Source organism: Empidonax traillii, unplaced genomic scaffold (assembly GCF_003031625.1).
Source record: "Empidonax traillii isolate 1590-97213 ecotype Southwest subspecies unplaced genomic scaffold, ASM303162v1 scaffold519:size850040, whole genome shotgun sequence".
NCBI lineage: Eukaryota > Metazoa > Chordata > Aves > Passeriformes > Tyrannidae > Empidonax > Empidonax traillii.
This window is the reverse complement of record NW_020955712.1, coordinates 561001-584035: the sequence shown is the minus strand read 5'-3', so window position 1 is coordinate 584035 and position 23035 is coordinate 561001. Positions and strand designations below refer to the sequence as shown.

The window sequence follows — 23035 nt, the reverse complement described above, 5'->3', positions numbered from 1 at the left end:
CATATAATTATGTAATAGGACAATTTATTTTTTACCTATTAGAAGTTGGCACTTTCCTGCTGTGTTATCAGAATTCAAAACGTTGATCAGATGGCTCTTTATAAGAGGGGATTACAGACTTTTGGAGTGGGACTTTAGTACAGTGTAAGCTACAGTTTTGTCCTCCAAGTAAACATAATACATGAGCAATACACGTGCACAGACACCCCATAAATCAAATAAAATGGCCTTTATTTTCCGGAGTAGTGCTTTCTCAAATTCTCTCAGCACTGTACTTTATTTGAAGGTTGCCTTTTGCTGCGAAGTGAAAGAAATGTGCCCCACAGAACATAAAGAGAACAAAAATGTCAGTAACATATAGCTGTAGATGGAAATCTGATTTCTGGTGGATCAAGTAAACTGGTTTCAAACTCATGATTAGTCAGTGAAAATTCAGTGTCAGCTTTTCTTAATGTACAGGCTCTTAAAGGAATTAAGCCTTGATTTTGTTCAGGTTTACCTTGGAGGATTTAATAATGGAGATGCTTAATCTTCAATGTGATGCAAGCTCTGCTGGTCAAAGGGACTGGTAAAAACCCACGGGTTTGTGGGTTTGCATTGCTCTTGGTATGGGTTTAAAATCAGACTTTTCAGTAAACAAGTTCAGCTTTGAAAATAGGAACAGCCTAATAAATTTCTCCTCTTCATAGCACATGCTGTGGTCTCATCCAGTTGGTCAGTTTAGCCTAAAGGTGATGGTCGTGGTGTCTCGTTGTTCCTGTCTCTGGAGAATGTTGGCACGAGTCAAAGATAAGGGATATCACTTCCCTTGTGGAGCCAGGCTGGGAGAGCTGGGGGAGTTCACCTGGAGAAGAGAAGGCTCCAGGGAGACCTGAGAGCCCCTTGCAGGGCCTAAAGGGGCTCCAGGAGAGCTGGAGAGGGATTTGGGACAAGGCATGGAGGGACAGGACACAGGGAATGGCTTCCCAGTGCCAGAGGGCAGGGATGGATGGGATATTGGGAAGGAATTGTTGTCTGTGAGGGTGGTGGCCCTGGCACAGGTTGGGCAGAGAAGCTGTGGCTGCTCCTGGATCCCTGGAAGTGTCCAAGGCTGGGTTGGACGGGGCTTGGAGCATCATGGTCTAGTGGAAGTTGTCCCTGCCCATGGCAGGGTGTTGGAAGCAGATCCCTTCCAAGCCAAAGCATTTTGTGATTCTACAGTAGAAGGTCCTTTCAATTTTTTCACTAATCTAACCAGATTGAATGACTGGACTGAGACCTATAGAGGCTTGACATAAGGTACAGTGTTCTGGTAACAAGGCTGGTTAAGTACACTAAATGGGAACAGTGGACCATTTAAATCTTCTAAATGTCATCATTCTAAAATATAGTCTTTAATCTGGTTTAGGAAAAAAGCCCTGTGGCTTCTGTGCGTAGCTGGAAGGGCAGGCCTGTGGGTTGAGGGTTTTCCTCAGTATTGGGATCCTGTAAATTCTTTATCTTCTCCATCCTTGGCCTGTGGAGTGAAGAGAATAGCCTGTGTTGCTCAAAATGTTCTGTGGTCAGGAAGAAAAAAAGGCATGAAAGCTTAGGAAATTGCTTCCTTGCAGCTACTTCCTCTCCTGAAAATTATTATATCTGCAAATGAAGTGCCGAAAGGGATTGTGTGTTTCTCAACTTCCAGAGCAAAGGTAGGTGACTGATTTAACCCAGTTGTGAATGTTGTTTAAAGCAAAGCAATGGGAGATGTTGGGTTTGATAAAGTCTTGGGCTTAGAGCCCTGCTGGTTATACCCAGGGATCAGCTGCTGGTGGCACTCTCTTCTGTCCTGTTCTTTGCCCAAGGTGCACAAATAATTTTGTCTCTAGAAACAGGGCTTTAGCCACGCTTGACTATGTCCAACAGGGATTGTAGAGAGAGATACGAGCCCACGAAATGCAGGTGGTTGGGTACAAAACCCCTGGCCAAGTTTTCACCCATGAAGCCATGACATGATGGTTTTTTTTGATTTGGAGGGGATGTTGTAGCCTGGAGTTCATGTGTTTGTTGATTCTTGCCAAAGTCAGCAAAGGAGACCTAATTTTGTAAATCTTCACTGGAGGCTTTTCCATTTTAGCACTCCAGGGGTATGTTTCTCCTGGAGAGATACCAGGTTCCAGTGGGGATAGCCTGGTAGGACCGTCATGAACTGACTTTTTTATCTCACGATATATTGGGCTAGTTAAGGCTTGCTGGAGGACTTAGAATTGTGGGATCATTTAGCTTGGAAAAGACTTCCAGGATTACCAAGTCCAGCTTTAAGATCACTGAGCCACATCATCACACTTGCCACAGCCTGGGCTGAGCACCATTATGCAGTGTAGCATTTTCTGTACAAACCCTGTAACAAAAGGTGGTCGAGGTTTTATTTTGTATGTGCTTCAGAGTTTACCAGTGATGCAGTTTGTTGCAGGTGAACTGCTCTAATGAATTTGTTTTCCTTTCCATGATGAGTGGGACGATATCCTGTGCACAGGCATAGGCTATATATCTGTTATTCAAGAGGATTCAGAGTTGCTCAATATGAAAATTAAATGTTTTGTTGCTTGCTCTATAGTTACTTCATGGAATTGATTGTAGTTTTTCGTGGAAAAGCTGACCAGGTCTTCATTGTGTAACTCGGTTATGATAAAGCACCATGTTTGAGGAATTAGAATTAAACATTGGAGCTCTACCACTGGAATCTCAGGCTGCAAGGCCAGTTCACATCGATCAATAATTCTGTGGGAACTTTCTTCCTTAAGTCAGGTGTCAGTTTTCAGGAAAATAATATTGTGAATACTCTCAAGATTTTTTTTTAAAATAAACTTTGTAAACCAGGGCCGGTCCTGTGCACCTACAATTTTAGGGCAGGTTGAGAGAGGCATAAGACTTTTCTTAAGACGATATTGGTTCTGAAAAAAAAAAAAAAAAAGGGGGGGGACACACCCCCAAAAAAGCCCAAATTCTTGTCTATCTAATGCCTGAGACCTGATAAAGGTTCCCTTTGCAGTAGTGACGGAACCAGCGTGTGGGCACAGGCGAACGGATCCCTCTGTCTCTTGAAACCGTTGTTTTGTGTCAAACCGCCCCATTGCTTTCCTGGCATCTTCCACTGACTCTTGGCACAAAAACCAAGGATGTTAAACCATGACTTGGCTTTCTTAAAGGAAAATACCTCTTTTTTCTGTTTTGTCTCCCTCTGCCCTTGTCTTTCAGTTATACCTGCCGCCACTTGCGGAGATATGTGTATGTCTTGGACAAACTGTATTTCCCCCACTCCCACTGCTCTACGCTGCAGCATTGCTTCTCGACCCTCAGTGACAATGGAGAGGAACTCTTGTCTTTAACTTGTTCTCACATTCTCAGATCCTATGCTTCCAGGTTATTAACCTCTGCTCTCCATTTACTGCATGCTGCATGCTCTGTGCCTGATCTGTGCATGTTTTCAGTTAACTGATGAATACCTTTAATTTCTAAGGGGATGGTTTGTGTCTTGGTGGCATCCTTGACGTGTATCCTAAAAATTGTGGTAGAAATGGGAGTCTAATAATGGTTTGATTTTGTCCTTTTAACTTCAGAATACAAATTCTCTGGCCTTTGGAAGTTGTAAATGCCTTTTGTGTTGAAGTATTTTAATCCTTTTCCGAAGCTATGGCGTAAGAATCATGAGCTGTAATTCACAAACCTTTCATACAGTTGCGTAGCTTGTTTGGAATTAGTGCAGACATGTAAGTTGTCTTACATGCAAGTGTCTAATACTTCCTTGACACCCATTGTTTTGGTAATATTGTCTATATAAATTGCTTTTCAAGAATGAAAATCATAGAACTTTTCCCTCAAGTTCAGTAAATTTTCATGACAGTTAATCATGGGATCATTTATGTTGGAGAAGCCTTCCAAGATCATCCAGTCCAACCATCCCCCAGCGCTAGCCCATGACCCAAGTGCCACATCCACACGGTTTTATCAGTCCCTCCAGGGATGGGGACTCCACCACTGCCCTGGGCAGCTGTGCCTGGGATGGACAACACTTACAGTGAAGAAATTTTTCCCAGTATAGAACTTAAACCTCCCCTGGCACAACTTGTGTGCATTTCTTCTTGTTCTGTCACTTGGTATTTGGGGGAAGACACCGACAATTAAGAAAGATCTGTCTTTTTTGATATGGCTGATCAGTTTTGATTGTACAGAATAAGAATGATGAGAATCCATCAGCTCAAAATGACACTATATAATCCTTGTTCATGGTGTAGAATTATAGGTGTTCTACAATAACTGTGAAGAAATGGTAAAGAGGGTGAGTTTAAAAATAAGTTCTACTTAAAATACCAAAGGATTTCTCTAAGCTGTTTACTCCAAGTAAAAATTTAAGTTTTACTATTTCGCTGTTGATGCTGCGGATAATTGAATATGTTAACCAAGATCCTAGAAGCTTGACGAAAAACAAGGAAAAAATTGCGTGACAAAATTGATCAGAACATGGAAAGCATCCAGGGTGGAAATGCAGCTTCCCAGCTAAGCCAGCGTACAATAGCGAGAGACCACACAGTAAACATAAGTAAAACCATCTTGATTGTCAAGGGAAGAAAAATACGGCATGCAGGCTGAAATAGCTCTTTTTGTACAGAAGAAAAAGTTTTATAGTAGTACATGATGATGGAGAGTTAACACTGAAGGATCTCAACAGGAGATGAAAATCTAGCTGTCCCAGGGGCATTCTCCGGATTAATTTGGAACAGGAATATGGTATTAAAGTAACCAAAAGCCTAAGATTTCAAAGGCTTGTTTAAAAAATGAATACTAATAACGAGGGGAATCCGCAGCAAAATCTCTTTTAGGATGTACTGCTTTGCACATAGGAACAGTGTCCTGAAAACATAACAGAAATAGAGTGATTCTCTAGGCTTGTTTCCATGAAATTTTGGTAATTCTGTGCAGCGGCAACACTACAAGGTTAAGATGACGGAATTGTCCTTGGGAGACGTAAGTGCTCTTCCATGGATTTTGCATCTTCCGGGTGTTTTATGTGTGAAAGTAAGAACTGACAGCACTGTATGCATTCTCATGTAGCAAGGTTGTGTTTAGTTTTTAGAGTGACAAGTTCATCTTGTTATTCCCTGTATGGAAACTGATGGAGAAATAGTTTACTGGTATCACTTTCTGAAAGGGGACTTAGGCATCAGTTGAGGTACATTAGAATACGTCAGTCTGGGAGATTGTAAAATCTTAGATTTTCACTGCAGGTTGTCCTTCTCTGAGGCAGGAGGAGAACAGAGGATTTGGAATAGAAATTGCTGCTGGGGAAATAGAGAGGTAGCAGTTTTTGATGGCTGAATCTCTGTTGTTCTGGTACTGCATGATTAGAAAAATGTATTCTCAGGAATACATACCCTGCCTGGGTCTGTAAGCAGCATCAAATACAGCAGCATAATTGAGTTGTCAGAAGTTTTTTGTATGAATCTGTGCACCTCTTCTGTACATACTGAGCAGCCTGGTTAGAGAAGAGATGGAATTTAGAAATTGGTAAAGGCAGAGGATAATTGACTGATACCCACAGATGGTGTTGCCTGTCTTTGTACATCCCATAGAATCAAGGGGTTTATTACTATTTTGAAACATTTTTTGTTCAAATATATTCATCTTTGAATGAAATGTATATAAAAGCAACGTGGGCAGCAGGGGAAAGGGGGATTCTGCCTCTCTGCCCCCCCAGGTGAGACCCCCCCTGCAGAGCTGCCTCCAGCCCTGGGAACAACAGCACAGGGACGTGGAGCTGCTGCAGAGAGCCCAGAGGAGGCCACGGAGATGCTGCCAGGGCTGGAGCCCCTCTGCTCTGGAGCCAGGCTGGGAGAGCTGGGAGGGTTCACCTGGAGAAGAGAAGGCTCCAGGGAGACCTGAGAGCCCCTGGCAGGGCCTAAAGGGGCTCCAGGAGAGCTGGAGAGGGACTGGGGACAAGGGATGGAGGGACAGGACACAGGGAATGGCTTCCCACTGCCAGAGAACAGGGTTAGATGGGATATTGGGAAGGAATTGCTGGCTGTGAGGCTGGTGAGGCCCTGGCACAGGTTTCCCAGAGCAGCTGTGGCTGCCCCTGGATCCCTGGAAGTGTCCAGGGCCAGGTTGGACGGGGTTTGAAGCAGCCTGTTCTAGTGGAAGCTGTCCCTGCCCATGGCAGGGGGTTGGACTGGGTGAGCTTTAAGGCCCCTCCAGCCTAAACCACTCTGTTATTCTAAGTTTTTCCAGCTTCCATGGATGTGTGTAAGATACTGGTGGGGATGTGTCACATCCATGGGCACACCACATCCCACACTTCCTGAACAGCTAACACTGGGTAAAGTGGAGGACAGGGAAAGGAAAACAGTATGTGTTTTGCTATCCCACGGGGAATAGGCCCGCAACACCAATTCTCCAGGCAGCTTTAAATGGAATTTAGTGCCAGTGTCGCTTTGGTTTCCTTTCCAAATTCTAAAATCATAGGAGATACAATACCTGCTCTATTATGCACTGCATAGGGTTGCATAAATACTGAGCCTGGGATTGTAATCTGTCGTTTCTATTGTGTAATAATTTTGCTGTGGCTGTGCTATATATTGATTATTGCAATAACTGTGCCTGGTCATGTGAAATACATTTTCCCTCTCTTACCGTTGTGGTTTCCTTTTGCATTGCATGTTCATCGTGTGATTTTTTTAATGCTCGTGTGTGTTCTCTTTTTCTGTTTTAAACCTCTTTGGCTTCCAGTCAAGCTCAGGAAAATTGCTTTTGAGGATGAACTGTCTTAGTGCATGTACTAGTAGAGAGGCAGCTAACAAGAAATGATTAGTTCTGGGATGCTGAACAAATTAAGGACAGTTTTATTTTCATAGCGAGCTTGACATTGTGTGTGAAAGCAGGAAATATGGTTTTGCTGAGCCTTGTAAATTGAGTAAACATGTTCTTAAAGTAGTAGAGGTAAAAATTATTATGGACTAATTTGAATTAAGTTTCTTTTTTTTTCCCCAGAGAAAAAAGACCAACAAATACAATGTCAAATTGGCACACGGTTTACCTATTTTGCATATCTTTTATTACTTAATGCTAGGTTTGTTTAAGCAGCAAAATGTATCTAATAAGATTTTAATGCTCCCTTTCAGAAATGTTCTGGCATCTTGTCTCAAGTGTACAGAGGATAATCTTTGCAGCCATCCTCCTCCAGTGCCATCAGAGTCAAGGGAATTATGCAATTACACTAATTTAAGAATGTGCAGCTTTTGCGGGATCAGGGCCTTGGAGGTTAGCTCTGAGAAATACTGCTAATTGCTAGGAATGGTTCTGGTGCTGCAACGTGATGCTGAAGTGCTGCTTAAAGCCAACTTGAACTCATTATCCAGCTGCCAACTCCTTTTTCCTTGGAGTGTGAGCTTTGCTGGGGCATAGGGAGGGCCTGGATCCCAGTCCTTTGACCTGGTGTGGGTTACTGGCCCGTCCTTGAGTACAAACAGGAAAGGTGTCAGGGTATCCTCCTCAAAAACAGATGAAACATTTGCAAATCTGACATGTTTTCTTTGGCTTTAGTCTGTGAAGGGAAGGTTGGGAGAAATGTAAGGCAGATACATTTATTATTGAACCTTAGATGATTTTTGTGTGAATTAGTGGAAATGGAGATGAACATCAATTAATATTCTTCCAATTGGTTTTTGACAGATGTGAATTCTTTTTTTTTTCTGAGTTCTGTAGGTCATCTTGAGTGTTTGTTTACATTCAGTTTTTAGGCAGTCATTATAAAAATCTGAGTTAGTGGTAAAATAGTCAGTACATCAGCCTACCTTAGAGTCATCAAATCATCATCAAATGGATTGGAAGGGACCTTGGGGCTCATCCAGTTCCACCCCCTGCCATGGGCAGGGACGTCTTCCACTAGACCAGGTTGCTCTAAGCCCTGTCCAACCCTGGAACACTTCCAGGGATGGGAAAAATACTGATCCTTACTTCACTGTGAGCTTAACCTGTCAGAGGTTTTATGAATAGCCCCACTTCTGTGACAGGAAAAGAAGTAGAATAACGAAAATGGCAGAATCTGGGTCTGTCACAGGCAAGAAACAGCTTCGCTTCATCTGTTACTAAAAGCAAACTACTTTTGGAATGGCAGATAACTTAGTTTAAAATATTAGTTTAAAATATTCCTCACCCCCCCTAAAAAAAAAAACCCACTTATTTCCCTGATAAAAGGAAAATCTCAGTAGATTTAAGCATTTTTAAGGAATGAACAGACTTGTTTCTCTTTTTTGACAATGCTGACTAGAAACATTTTTTCTGTGGGGTATTTTGGTAAGATTCTGCACTTTGCCTCCATAACTGGCGTCTGGCAAACGATCTTGACCCCACAAGCAGTATTCAGTGATCTCTGCTCAGCATCCTGCCAGGCTGGAAGGCTGATGGGAAGAGGATTGGTACCCAGTAAGGGATTGCAGTATCATTGCATTATCATAGAGTATAATTGTGGGCTGGATGGGAAATCTTTCATGTTTTTGAGACATATGGCATCATTCCTGCAGCCTTCAATGTCAGAGTTGGAGATTGTGCAGTTTTTTTTGACAATGAGTAAATTTACTGGTGCTTAACCTAAAGACTCAAAGGTGGTCTTTTTCCTGTTGGGTTTGATATTCATAGCATTACATTTTATTTTCAATGCCAACCCAATGCTGTGAATTGTTGTAATAGTCATTAATTTCAGTGTATTTTAAAGTTCAGTCTTAGGTAGACCATAGAACAGCTGACAAAATTTAATTAAGTCACTTAAGAAGTAAGTAGAAGTAGGAATAAGTGACAATTGACAAGGGGAAGAAAAGAGACAGTCAAACTGCATTGATATCTCTTCAAGGATGCAGGCTGGTTTGTCAATACCCATATGCTGAGATTTCTGTAGAGCAGCCTGCAAATTTTTATGGAAACTCAGTTTCTGAGTTCCTGAGCTGGGAGCACAGGTCAGGAGATGAGGGTTTTATTTTGGCTGCTGCGATGATGTGGAACAAGATTTTCCTTTGGGGGAAAATAAATAGAATTAAAAAAAAAGTAGTTAGAGATCTGTTGAATGAACATAACTTAATATTTTATGGCTTTTAGATTGTGATTTTTAGTCAGCTGCTGATAATTTTATTGAAGGATTGGAGTGGTTTATTATGGAAGGATCACTTTACACTCAGCATTGAGTGACTTGGCAGAGCTGAATTGTTTATAAATAATTCTATTACAGATTATTTATCTTCGTACTGCACAGCATAATGATCAACAAACCAGCGAGATATAAAATCAATGCTGTGGGTATTCAATGGGTGAAGAATTGTCTGGCTTGCAGGTCTTGAGTGCAGTTTAATTGGATGCTTATCAAGTGTGTGCCTGTCTGGTGGAAACCCACTGCTTTGGTTCATTAACTCCTGCCCTATTTAAAATAAAGTACCAAGGATAATTTTTAGGGAGGAAGGTGATCAGTGAAGGGGAGAGATTGCTGATATCAAAATGTAACTGCCCAAGCTTGATGCAAGCAAGGTGTGTTTTTGCAAAGCTGGTAGAATTTCATGTATGTAGGTCATGCCATGAGGTGAGAGGTCCAGGTTGGCTTCAAAAGAGCTCAGAAGTACTCTGGCATTTTTATGAGTTTGCTCTTAAATTATTTGGAAGTTTAAGGGTAAATCCTTCAGTAAGGGGCTCTTTTTATTAAGATATATCAGGGGAGGTTTAGGTTGGATATTAGAAAAAGATTCTTTCCCCCAGAGGGTGGTTGGCACTGAACAGGCTCCCCAGGGCAGTGGTCACAGCCCCAAGGCTGCTGGAGCTCAAGGAGTGTTTGGATTACACTCTCAGGGACAGGGTGGGATTGTTGGGGTGTCTGGGCAGGGCCAGGAGTTGGCCTGGATGATCCCTATGGGTCCGTTCCAACTCAGGATATTCTGTGACTCTATGCAAAATATAATGCACTCCAGTATCTGGAAATTGAAGCAAACCCAGCTGAGATTGGTCCATCTTTTTTTTTTTTTTTTTTATATGGTGAGTGAGTCACTGGAATAGTTTAACAAAGGCTCTGGATTTCCCAAAATTGGAATTTTTAAATGAGATTGGATGTTTTCCTAAAAGATATGTCCAAGTCCAGCCAAAGCTATTGGACTTGAAGGAGGAAGTAGCTGAGGGAATTCCTATGGCTTGTGTCAGACGAGCTGATCAAAGTGGCTTCTTTTGGCATGAAAAATGGAAGTCAGAGGCAGATTGCTGTGCAAGATTTTGTTGTTTTGTTTGCCTTAACAAAAGCCCTTTAAAAGGCTGCATTTTGATTTGGAATTTTCCAATTACAAGTGTTGTCATCTTAGGTTCCCCAGGTGATCTGACCCGAAGAGCACAAAACAGCACGGTTTGCCAAAACCCTACATTCTCATGCACAAAAAGCGAAATTGAAAGGGAAAAACTACAAGAGTGGTGTTCTTTCTATGTGATAACCTTTATTTCTCCCACCCTGGTAAAAATTCATCACAGAACATGAGCTAGATGCCTTCTACCACACGAGCATGCGAGGCTAAAACACATCTTGATCGGTCAGAATTATTTTTAATTGGATGCTTATGAGCCCACATTCCCTTGAGATCAAGTTGGAACAAAATTACTTTCACACATTTCCATTGTAGCAGGATGTTCATAGGCCAGGGGCTTGCGTTCCTACGTAATGTCTGGCAATTAATCAGCGCTGGAGAGGGTGCCTTATTCTTTCATAAGTATGTAAATACGCTATTCTTCGGGGACTGAAAAGGATAAAAATTCTATAGCTTGCCTGAAGAGTTCAGGAGAACACTAGCAAAATGCACATGGGGCAGAATGTAGTGCATGCCGTGTAATGTAATGTAGTTTGTAGCTGGAAGGAGAAAGGATTGATGCTCAACCAGTCCAGTGTTCTGCTGCGACTGAAAAGCCTTGCTGAGGTGCAGCCCCTCTGCGGTATCTGCTGACTTTCCTCATCAGGGGCAGGATGTCACCCCTCCAGCAGCTTCCTTAAGTCACTGTCACTGGCAGCATGGAGGGCCTGCAGGTATCCCTTGCTTTGTCCGTCCAGGTCAGGCACTGGTGCCTGTTTAGGTTTTCCAAACAGCTCTGCACCAACTTTGACTTGCGAAGGCAACTTTGTAAAATGTGTAATTATTGTCTAAATATAGAAAAATATTCACTCAGAGAATAGCAGGCATATGTTACTGATTCAAAACGTCTTCCCATTTGTCAAATTAGAGCACGGGTTCTCACCAAAGCTGCATTTTGGCTTATGCAGAAGCCCTCTTCATCATGAGCTCTCATGACTGTGGCTATGATTTCAGAGCTCCTTTTGTTGGGATGGAACTAGTGGAAAGCACTGACTGCAGCTAGAATTATCACAGTTGATAATTTTGATTGAGATGCTCCAAGCAGAATGGATGACGCTTCAAAATACATGCTGTTTTCTCCCCTTCTAAATAGTGAGGGGTATCTACGTCTTGATATCAGTTGAGAACTAAATGTTTAATCCATATACATGGGTCTCTTGAGAGTGATCTTGGTGTCCACCTGGCACTGGGCAGTGCCTCCAGTACTAAAACATTTCAGAGAACTTTGCAAACCTTGACAAACAAATGATTCACAACTACCCTGGAAGAACAGTGGAGCGAACACCTTTGCAAGTGTCTCTTGGAGACAGAGATGTAGGTGATTAAGGGATTCAAATCATGAATATGAACAGTGGTGATGAATGAAATTTTAAATTTTGGTAAAGGCCTCTTAAGAGCAGAAGCAGCAGGGATTTTGTTTTGTCAATGTAAGAGACAAGAGTTTTAAGGGTTTAGGCTTTTACAGTTGGATGGATGCAAAGTGTCCCACTTCATAAAATATATGGAATTTTAGTGCAGCAGTAATTTTTAGTCAATAAACCCCAGAGTCAAGAGGGCAGTTGAAAATGAAAGAGAAAACCTCACAACATACTTTGTAGGTGGCTTTCACTTGAAATGTAATTTGATTAGTGAGATGTGCATAAGATGTATGTCTGAGTGGTCTGCTGATCTGGGGTTGGTATGTTAGTTTAAAAGTGATGAGTCCAGGAGATAAACCTTATATAGTAAAATCCAAGTTTTTTTTCTCAGTAAGCCCAGACTGTCTCAAAACAGATGTTGTGATATCTGCTGCAGAGATATTCTGCACAGGAGCCATGGGGCAGAACTGCTCAGTGAAAATACCTGAGAGTTTCCATTCTCCTGATTAACTGCAGCTCTGGTTGGCACAAGTGTGGAAAAGTTGGTTTGTTTGGGTTTCTTTAAAAAAAAAAAAAAATCTTCTTTATTTAATATTTGACTAACAATATAAGTGATTAGGGGTGTCATCCTCATGGTTCTCCTCCTGGAATAGCTCTGGGTGGTCTCTCAGCTGTCCAGCTGTTCAATTTAAATTAGGGATTCTCCATCAAAGAGGCAGGTGCCACCAGTGAGGTGTCACAAGCACATTACAACAGAGGCAGAGCTCCAAGCTTCAGGGTCCCATGGGGCTGGTACAGGGTGGGGAGGAAAAGAGCTGAATGGAGGGAACAGGGAACGTTGCTGACCTGCTTATTGGAGGTGTAACTGCTAAAAGAATGGAAAACGGGCATCCAGATCCATTCACACTGATCTAAGTGACCCAAACCATTCCAGATTTGCAGAATTAATAACACTATAAGAACAATTTCTTCTGTTCTTTTCATTTCCAGCTTCTGTTGAGAACATCCAACTACAAGAACTGTCGTGTCTTTTCACATTTTGGCCCATTTGACCAAGAAATTCAGAGGTGGAAAAAAAAAAGAAAAAAGGAGCGGGGGGGAGAAATTAGTCAGCTTTTTATTCCAATCCTCCAAAGGATTGATTTAAGTTGTGTAAGGAGTTTTTGGATCCCCACTCTGCAGCAGGATGTAGGGGGTGAGAGCTGTGAGCTATTCTTAAGTGGTTTTGTTCTTTCGTGTTTGTAAGCTGAATTTATGAGAAAACATTGATGAGAATGCTCCCACTGCACCAGCCACAGATCAGAAAAAGCAGTGGGAGAGGAAAATAAGAACAACCACAACTGGTTTCCAAAGATGACTAATGCTGCAGCCCCAGTGTAACCTCCAGGACAGTGATTAGCGTTTGGCTTTTCTTCTGAATGCTGGAAAAGTTTTCTGGGGCGTCAGCCTGGATGAAAACTGGTTCTGTGCATGTAACTAATGAAACAAGATTTTAAAGTTTCCATTTAATGTTCCCCCCTCACGCACTTGGTTACTTCAAATCCTTTTGGGTGCATGAGGCGCAGCATCACATCTCACCTACGTTCCATTTTATTTATCAGAATATTTTATGAGCAAGAAAAATCTGGTTTTATGGGTGAGACACAATAAGGTACCTCTGAGGGAAGTGACCTGTCAGCAATAATGTGATGGGGTTTTTGACTTCCAGCTGGTGGAAATTCAGTGACTGCTCCTCAGTTTTGCAGAAGAGTTTTACAGGAATTCAACAGAGATCGTTTTCCTTTTTGCCACAGGCCAAAAATTCAAGTCCTTGCCTTTAGTGTGACATTCACCCAAGCAGAAATTAAAAATTGGTGATTATAAATAAAACCCCAACTTAATAAATAAAATCAGGTCTTTCTGTTGCTGCATCCTTGTAAGTAATCAACGATCCATCCTCTTGCTAATGAGAAATTTCTCCCTGAAGGATGTTTTCTGTATTTCCTAGAGTGCTTTATAGTGCAATTTTAGCACTGCAGATTTCTGAGTTGACTTTGTGTTCATTCCTTGCATTTTGTTGTTTACTGATCTGAGCTCGTGGAGATTTCAGGGAGTCACCAAAGTGCCTGAGGTTGGGAAGCACCCACGGAGATTATCATATCCAAGGGCAGGGTCACGTAGAGCCATTTTCCCCAGGTGATTTTTAATATCTCCTGCGATGGTGACACCACAGTCTCTCTGAGTAAATTGTGGTTCTTTTCTCATGATTAAACGCGATTTCCTGTATTTTAACTTCCTCTTGCCTTTTCTCTGGCACCACTGAGTCTGGCTTCATCCTCTCCGCACCTTCCCATCAGATATTTGTGCATGCAGAGATCCCCTGGAGCCTTTTCTTCCCCGGGCTAATCAGAGGTCTCTCAGCTTCTCTCTGCCACCTCTGTGGCGGTTTGCTGGACTGGCTGCACTGCGTGGATGTCTCTGCTGCTGGAGAGCCCAGCACTCCAGGGGAGCTTCCCAGTGCTGAGCAGAGCGGAGGGGTCCCCGCCTTTGGTGTGCTTGGCAGTGCTTTGCCTAATGCAGCTTGTGGTGCCCGTGGCTGTGTTTGCTGTAGGGGTCCATTTATGGAGTACATTCAATTCCGTGTTCCCTGGGAGCCCTGGGTACTTTGTTGCAAAGCTGCTTTGTGTCCGACGGACCGCAGACATCCAGGATCTGATTTAGACAAGGTTTCTGTTGGTGTGTTTTTCCACCCTGTCCTGCTCCCTCTGATGCATCCCTTCTCCTCCCAGCTCTTTATCACCTGCAAACTTGCCCTGGCTGCGGTCAGCCCCACCAGCTGCTCACGAGTGGAGATGTGAGAAAGCGTTGGCCCCAGAATGATGGGTGGTTGAAGGGGATCTTGAAAGCCCATCTTGTTCAACCAAGGGGAGGGGCACCTTCCGTTAGACCAGGTTGATCCAAGCCTCGTCCAACCTGACCTTCAACACTTCCAGGGATCCAGGGGCAGCCACAGCTTCTATGGGCAACCCGGGGGCAGGACCTCACCACCCTCACGACCAACATTCCTTCTCAATATCCCATCTAACCCTGCCCTCTGGCATTGATAAACCACTCCCCCTCATCCCGTCTCTCCATCCCTTGTCCCCAGTCCCTCTCCAGCTCTCCTGGAGCCCCTTTAGGCCCTGGAAGGTCTCTCAGGTCTCCCTGGAGCCTTCTCTTCTCCAGGTGAACCCCCCCAGCTCTCCCAGCCTGGCTCCAGAGCAGAGGGGCTCCAGCCCTGGCACTATCTCCGTGGCCTCCTTTGGAATCAGCACATGGGGAGCACCACTCGTGGTTGGGCTCCAGCTGGACTTTGTGCTGGAACTGTCTGACCCCATGTGCTCAGCCAGGTTTCTGTTCGCCTCCCTGTGCATTTATCTAGCCTCAACTGCATCAGTTTGTCACAACTTGGCTTAATTTGAAAATACCACTGTTATCTTGATTGTATCTTTGAGAGCCTTTATACTGTTTGTATAGTTGTTCACATCTACAAATTGTTTTGTTACCCAGGATAGTTTTGGCCTTGCATTAATCCAGATTACACCAGTGGGGATGGGAAAACTCACATGCATGGGTTTGATTGTAACTGTGATCTCTGCTGGGCACTACTGAGACCCCTCAGCTCCTGTGTTCAGTTCTGGTCCCCTCACAAGAAGAAAGACATTGATGGGCTGGAGCGTGTGCAGGGAAGGGAACGGAGCTGGGGAATGGGCTGGAGCAGCAGGAGCGGCTGAGGGAGCTGGGGGGGCTCATCCTGGAGAGAAGGAGGCTCAGGGGGGACCTTCTGGCTCTGCAACTCCCTGACAGGAGCGGGGAGCTGGTGGGTGTCAGGCTCTGCTCCCAGGGAATGAGGGACAGAATGAGAGGAAGCTCAAGCTGTGCCAGGTGAGGCTCAGATTGGACATCAGGAGGAATTTCTTACTGGAAAGGGCTCTAAGGCACTGGAAGGGACTGCCCAGGAAGGTGGTGGATCCCCATCCCTGGAGGTGCCCAAGGAATGACTGGACATGGCACTCGGTGCTCCAGGCTGAGGGACAAGGTAGGGATGAGGCACCAGGCACAGGTTGGACTCGATGGTCTTGGAGGGCTTTTCCAACCTAAATGGTCTGTGATTCTGTGGATTGGTCAACTGGATAAATTGAAATTCAGAAGTATATTTGCATGTGTCTAGAAAGCCTTGTTAACCCTCTTCTGAATATTCTATTGAAATGCAGTTTGTATTTGGTCCAGTGGTCAAGTGTTTGTTTCCCAAGGTAGAGGGGAATTAACATCCCAACCCATGGGGGTTGTAATTGCTTTTTGTACAGTATGGAATATAAAATTGTTAGTGTTTGCTTTATCATTGTGAATTCTGTTCTTGGAAATGTTGTCTTTGCTTTGGGAAAAACAGAATGAACTGGAACATCACAGAAATGCGTCTTTTCAAAAAGTACATTTTGGGGAGGGCATTGTTTTGGAATTTAGGAGGATTTTTGGATTGATAGAGGCAGAAAGAATTGCACAGGGGAATAAGATTTATAAAACTGAGTGGGAGGTACAGCACAACCTCTTTTCTCTGTGGGAAGGAGGTTAATTTCCAAATAAATTGAAGACAATGTAAATTTAATTACTGTGCAGCTTGAGGGACTGGGACTTAAAAGCTATCATGTTAGTTTTTAAGATGGAAAAATATTGCACAACAGCAAGAATGCTGAAATGAATCATTAAATCAAATCTGTATTAGTTTTCCCACCAATCCTGAGACTTGAGTGTGATTGTCTGAAGGCAATAAAATAATCTCTCTTCAGAATGACAAGTTCAGTAGTGGGTAAGGTAATTTCGGACGACAGTCTATGTGGGAAATAATGACCTTTTTCCTGCTGAAAAGTAATGAACAATAGCTTTAAAATGTTACCTAAAATAAAACCTGCTTTCTCTTACATAAGGGCTGTTCGTGCCCATTTAACATTTCTCAATCTCACCGGTAATGTCTGTAACACCTTTTTCGCTGGAGTGTAAAATTAAAAACACTGGCAGGCAGACCAGAGTGAAGAAACGTGGTTGCATTTCAGCTCCGTCAAGGTTGGATTATGAAACTTGGGTAAAGAGACGTGACTTTTGCTAAATATGGAAAGTATTTTAAAAAAAAAAAAAAAAAAATGAAGGGAAGGTCCAAGTCCGGGCTCCTTCAGGATGCTGACAAGCCTTTTCCTGCTGTGAGCCGCCGCGATTTGGGTCGCACGTGTTTGTCGTTTGGGAGAGCAGTGCCGCTGATGGAGACAAAAGCTGGGTGAACTCAGTGCTCCGAACATTTTTGCTTCCTTAAAGCCTTCCAGATGATCTGTTCCGAAACTGTCATCTTCCTGCATCGATGAGTAGCTTTAGGAGCGTTTCGAACTCCGTGTAGGGTATTTCTGGAAGGGTTCTGTGCATGCTGAAGACCACGGTGTGTTCTTGATATGTGTATGCTGTACCCAGGAGTTGTGTTTTTAACCTTCCCGGGTCTTTGCTCTGCATTTCATGGAGTTGTTTAGGTGGGAAAAACTCTCTAAGACCACTGAGTCCATCTATTCCCTAGCGCTGCCAGGACCACCACTAACCCCTGTCCCCAAGTGCCACATCCACACAGCTTTGAAGTTCCTCCAGGGCTGGATCACAGGTTGTTTTTTCACCTTTTTTTTTTTTTTTTTTTTTTTATGAGCTGTAGAACAAGGGGGAGAAAACACCAAACACTCCGAATTTATGATGTGATGTTAGGAAGGTCAGCTTTACTGTTCATAATAAAGATACACAGAAAACGAAGCAGATGAAAGGCCCTGGCGTTATCTCTAAGACATACATAGGAAAGGGCATGGGTGCTGCTGAGAGGCTGTAGCTCCTAAGAAGAAAGAAATAAAGAAAATAAATCAAAAAATGTTAAATAACAGGAATTAAGAAAATGCCGTGGGCTGACTTCCCAGGATGTTGGCACAGCACTTACACTGAGCTGGGCAAGGGCAGGCTGGGGCTTCCTAAAGCCAAGTTAACCTCTGTGTGGATCATTAACCGTAGCTTTTTCCATAGTGAATTGCACTCTTATGAAATGCTTCATTATCCCTTGTTTTGTTGAGCATTCACTGCTGCTGGATTTTGACTGGATATTAACATCCCCTGCAAAAAATTTAATACTCTTGATAAATGTTTTCTCTCAATGACGCAGATATTTTTCAGGATGAAAACACCTATTGTTATTTCCCATCTATTTTGACATGAATTGTCCTTTAGAAAGAGGTTTATTTATGACAGGCTACGTTTTGCAGGTTTATATCTAAGCAGAGAAATTCACAGAAATGCAACAAAGGAGATGGATGTTGACATTGCAATGAAGGATGCAGACCATTTTTACTTGTGGTACTTATTCTTCAAGTACCATGTTGTTATGATATTGCAGGATAGATTTAGTAATAGAAGTTAAACCTAATCTTGGTCTTGGTATTCAAAAACATTATCCCGTGTTTTTCCTGCATTTTTGCTTTTTTTTGAAGTACTAGTACCTCCATGTGCCTCTGAACATTTTTAAGCATTTCATCTCTTTCAAAGTATGTGTTTCTGCAGATCAGTGCTGTTTGCTGAGAAGGTGATAAATCTCTCTCCCTGGGGAAAGCGTGTGTGTGTACGTAGGTGCATAAATTTATCGTAGAATCACAAAGTGGTTTGGGTTGGAAGGGACCTTCAAGGTCATCCAGTTCCACCCCCCTGCCATGGGCAGGAGCATCTTCCACTAGACCAGATTGCTCCAAGGCTCATCCAGCCTGGCCTTCAACACTTCCAGGGATCCAGAGGCAGTCACAGCTGGAAAACCTGTGCCAGGGCCTCACCAGCATCACAGACAACAATTCTTTCCTGATATCACATCTGTCCCTGCCCTCTGGCAGTGGGAAGCCATTCCCTGTGCCCTGTCCCTCCATCCCTTGTCCCCAGTCCCTCTCCAGCTCTCCTGGAGCCCCTTTAGGCCCTGCCAGGGGCTCTCAGGTCTCCCTGGAGCCTTCTCTTCTCCAGGGGAACCCCCCCAGCTCTCCCAGCCTGGCTCCAGAGCAGAGGGGCTCCAGCCCTGGCAGCATCTCCATGGCCTCCTCTGGACTCTCTCCAGCAGCTCCATGTCCCTGTGCTGTTGTTCCCAGGGCTGGAGGCAGCTCTGCAGGGGGGTCTCACCTGAGGGGGCAGAGGGGCAGAATCCTCCCCTGTCCTGCTGCCCACGCTGGGGGATCAGCCCAGGGCACGGGGGTTTCTGGGCTGGGCCATGTCCAGCCTCTGCCCCACCAGCACCCCCAGGACCCTCTCCCCAGGGCTCCTCCATCTGTCCATCCCCAGCCTGGATTGATCCAGGGGCTGCCCCAGGAGCAGCACCAGAACTTGGTTTTGTTGAACCTTGTGAGGTTCCCACGGGCCCTTTTCTCGAGCTGGTTTGGGTGATATCGTACCACATATTGTATGGTGAATTTTGACTTATAAAGTACCATGCATAAAGTCCTCTCCTCTGTTCCTTCCAAGGCATTTCATGTCTGACATGGATTCCTTCAGCTGGGAATGCATAAGCTAAATTTGAAAATTGCCTAGAAGTTCTGTCTGTGCTGGTTTGAGAACACGTGCCTTGGGAGCTGCAGTCTGCGCACCGAGAAGGAACATCCTGCTGAAGAACTTCCTGGTGAAGTTCAGCTCAGACCGTGGCTTTTTAGTAGTGCCGCTCAAAATATGTGGGGCTTTTTCATGTCTGGAAATACAGTAAAACTAGATGTCTGAGCCAAAGTCACGGTATGGGTGGTGCTACTCTGCTGAATGAGGTGGTGATACACTCAATGTGCTATGTTTTATGCACTTACTCACTAAAAATTGTCCTGATCAATGCTGAAATTTTACTCAGAGTTCAGGAAATAATAGATTAGGGTTGTTTGAGAAATTTTAATTCATTATCTTTGTTTCAAAAGCAAAATACAATGTTTAATTAGTGATAGTGCATTGTGCTTTGTTCTGAATGTAGCCTTATTCACTGCTTTGTTTTTTTGTTTTTTTTTTTTTTACATTGTCTTTATTCCCCGTGTGGCCTCAGGCACACTGAACACATGCCATCTAAACTTCATCCGGAAGACAAAAATACTCATTTCCTTAATTACTGATCTTTTTAGAGCCCGTGGTATTCATAACAGTTTTTCAGTGGTTCAGAAATACTCACAGTGAAAATACAGGGAATTGAGGGGAAAAAAAAAAAAAAAGCCTACTGATTATGAGCAGTTATGGAAGATATCCACAGATTTAAATGTGTTATCTTTCAATTTCTTCCCTTATGGGGTTCTGGAAGTTTAGAAATGGCCTCACTGTTATGTGAGAAACAGTCCTTGCATCCAAAATTATGTTTCAGAGAACATCTTAGCGGTGGGACCTATGTCAGCTTTGAATTTTTGGCCATTTCTGTAGGGTCCTTAGGAATGGCTTTGTTGTAAATAAATACAATACTGATACATGAAATACGTTTAAATAAAATATAAAAAAATATGTGTAACTACAATACTTATTTTCAGTCCAACTTATTTTCCGTATTTCTTTTTGACCAAAGAGAAGGTCAGTCCATGAGGAAAACAGTAAACTCCTTCCTGTGGAGCAAGAAGGGCGAAGAGACCTTTAGGAAGAAAGGCGGGGGGGGGAAAGGAAATGAAGGCATTAGACAAAAATAATATCTCTGTCTACAGGACAATGATGTGTCCTCACAGCAGCTTGTTTCTCGTTCTACTGCTTCGATATTGAAACTCAGTTTTATGAAGTTAGATCAAAGCCTGGAGGAGAGGAGTCTCCAGGGAGACCTGAGAGCTCCTTCCAGGGCCTAAAGGGGCTCCAGGAGAGCTGGAGAGGGACTGGGGACAAGGGATGGAGGGACAGGACACAGGGAATGGATTCCCACTGCCAGGGCAGGGACGGTGAGGACTCTCAGTTAGAGAAGCAGACTCCAGACTCATAATTCTGCTTGGGCCTTATCCCAGAGAGGGCTGTTAGCAATGCACATACCCTGTGACCTTCTGCCTGTGGAACAAGTCTGTTAACTCCTAAAGTGGATCCAGATTCCTTCCTGCCAGAGTGAATTCAGAGAGGCACAAAAATTTTCTTTGTAAGTTTAGCAAGGGCCCAAATATATATAAATACATATAAATACATAGGTACATGCACGCCCACTGCGTCTGAGCAAAGCTGTGCCAAATCAGAGCTGCTCAAAGGACGGGGATTTGGACCTTAGGTTGCTTGGCACTGTTGTCTTTTTAATTTGCATGTTGTTGTTTCTTTGTTCAGAGTCTGTCCTCGGGTTTTTGGGTGGGAGTTTTGCTCAGGCTGCTCTCTCCAGCAATTTCCTCTGATTCTCACCCACAGAGTTTTGTCCTAATTCAAGGCAAATGTCATCTCTCAGCAGCTATGAGACACTTAGCCTATTGAATGAAGAGCAAGTAGATGAAGTGGAGATATTGTGGACTCTGCCCATTCAGTATTCTTACAAAATAATAACGGGGCAAACACAGGGATCATTGAGAGGAATTACATTGATGCCCTGAGACACCTAAGACAGGTTAGGAGATATTAAGCTCAGAATAAACTTCATATTTAGTCTGAGCTTTGAAAACATGTGCTCTGTTTGTACTGGACTGCACACATTTTCCTCCCTTAGCTTTCAGCCTTCCAGAATTCAGTTTCCAACCTGCCACTCGCTTGATTACAGAAAAATACAGCAGAGAGAAGGTGCTCGGTAAAATGCCCCGCCAAAATCACCGTGTTCTGTAGGATTTGCTTGGGGGAATTCAGTCCATGGAAGACCCCAGTCTGGTTATTCGGTTTACACTTTAACACAGCATGGAGTTAGGGAGACGGTGATCCTAAGCTGTGCTCCTCATCCTCTCCTGACCCTGCCCTTCAAGTGGAATTTCAAGGATGTTATTTGGCATGACAGACTAAAGGGGAATGAAACGATCTGTACCAAGATACAGGGGGAAGTATTTTACTGCTTTCTGTTCCTTTTGCCTCTCTAGCGATAGGAGCATCAATTTCCCAACATTGGCTGGAAAGAGGCCACGAGCTGCCGAACAGTTTATGCCTTCGGTTGAAAAATACATTTCCCGGTTCTCTGCAAATTAAACTCTTGGCTTATTTTGTAAATATTTACTTTAGTCTTGCCACATCAAATTCCTTTCTTCCTTGCTTTTACTGCTGTCATTGTCTTTTCAACTCCATTTTAGCAGGAAATCCTGTTCGTTAATGAAAAGCCTCCCTTAATTGTTCTAAGTTGTTTCTGAATTTGCTTGTATACACACCAGTGTATGGTGACTGTGTGTTTTCGCTACTTATTATAATAATATTCTGATTAATAATATTGTCCTCTATGAGACAGAATGTGGTATGGCTTTATGGCACATGACTTCTAGGTAACATACTTATCACATGGCTGGATACGTAAGCAGTGGCAGATGAAAGGATACTCTTTAAAATTAATGGGTTGCTTTTGCTGGGAATAAAGATATCTTGCAGTACATCCTTTATTACGATAAAGTTTAGGATTGCAGAACTGAAAGAGTGGTCCTTAATGCTTCCTGTTTAACAGGGAGATGGGACAGGAATCGTCTGCTCACCCAGGCTGCATCAAAATCCTCTGTGAGGCAAGAGGGTGGCTTGGGAGAGCGATTCTCTAAATGGGTGTGTAGTGACAGGACAAGGGGGAACGGTCTTAAACTGGCAGAGGGGAGATTTAAGTTGGATATTGGGAAGAAATTCTTTACTCAGAGGGTGGTGAGGCCCTGGCACGGGTCGCCCAGAGCTGCTGTGGCTGCCAATGGATCCCTGGAAGTGTTGAAGGACAGGTTGGATGGGGCTTGGAGCAACCTGGGCTGGTGGAAGGTGTCCCTGCCCATGGCAAGGAGTGGAACAAGATGATCTTTAAGGTCCCTTCCAACCCAACCCATTCTAGGATTCCATGATTCTATGCTTCAGGATTTGTGCTGTAATTGCCAGTAGCTGAGGCACACAGCCTGCTTCCAAGGGGACACAAACTTGTATTTTTGAGAAGGCATGAGACAAGAAAAGCTAAAAAAAGTCAGGTCACTGCCCAGCAAAGTCATAACATGGGAATTCCAGCCTCATGAGAACTTTTTACTACCTGAGAGAGGATCTTTTCATCCCCTGATCCACCCTCTTCGTCCATCAGTGGTACCCATACAAATGATGTTATTTGAGTGCATGACGTTTGTGGAGTCTGCACTGTGAGTCTCTTGGTTTCACACCATCTCCACAAGCCAG

At 43.6% G+C, this 23035-nt stretch overlaps 1 protein-coding gene across 4 annotated transcripts in view; it reads left to right on the top strand.

The window, feature by feature from the left end:
• The window catches only part of DYM (dymeclin), a 206929-nt gene that overhangs the window by 110491 nt on the left and 73403 nt on the right, over positions 1-23035 (top strand). For 3 of the 4 annotated variants that reach the window (XM_027896872.1, XM_027896871.1, XM_027896873.1), the window contains exon 14: positions 3217-3381. The exons of the other annotated variant lie outside the window; for it this stretch is intronic. In XM_027896872.1, coding sequence (XP_027752673.1) covers positions 3217-3381 — 165 coding nt within the window. The remainder of the gene's footprint in view (positions 1-3216; positions 3382-23035) is intronic. 4 annotated transcript variants of the gene reach the window in all.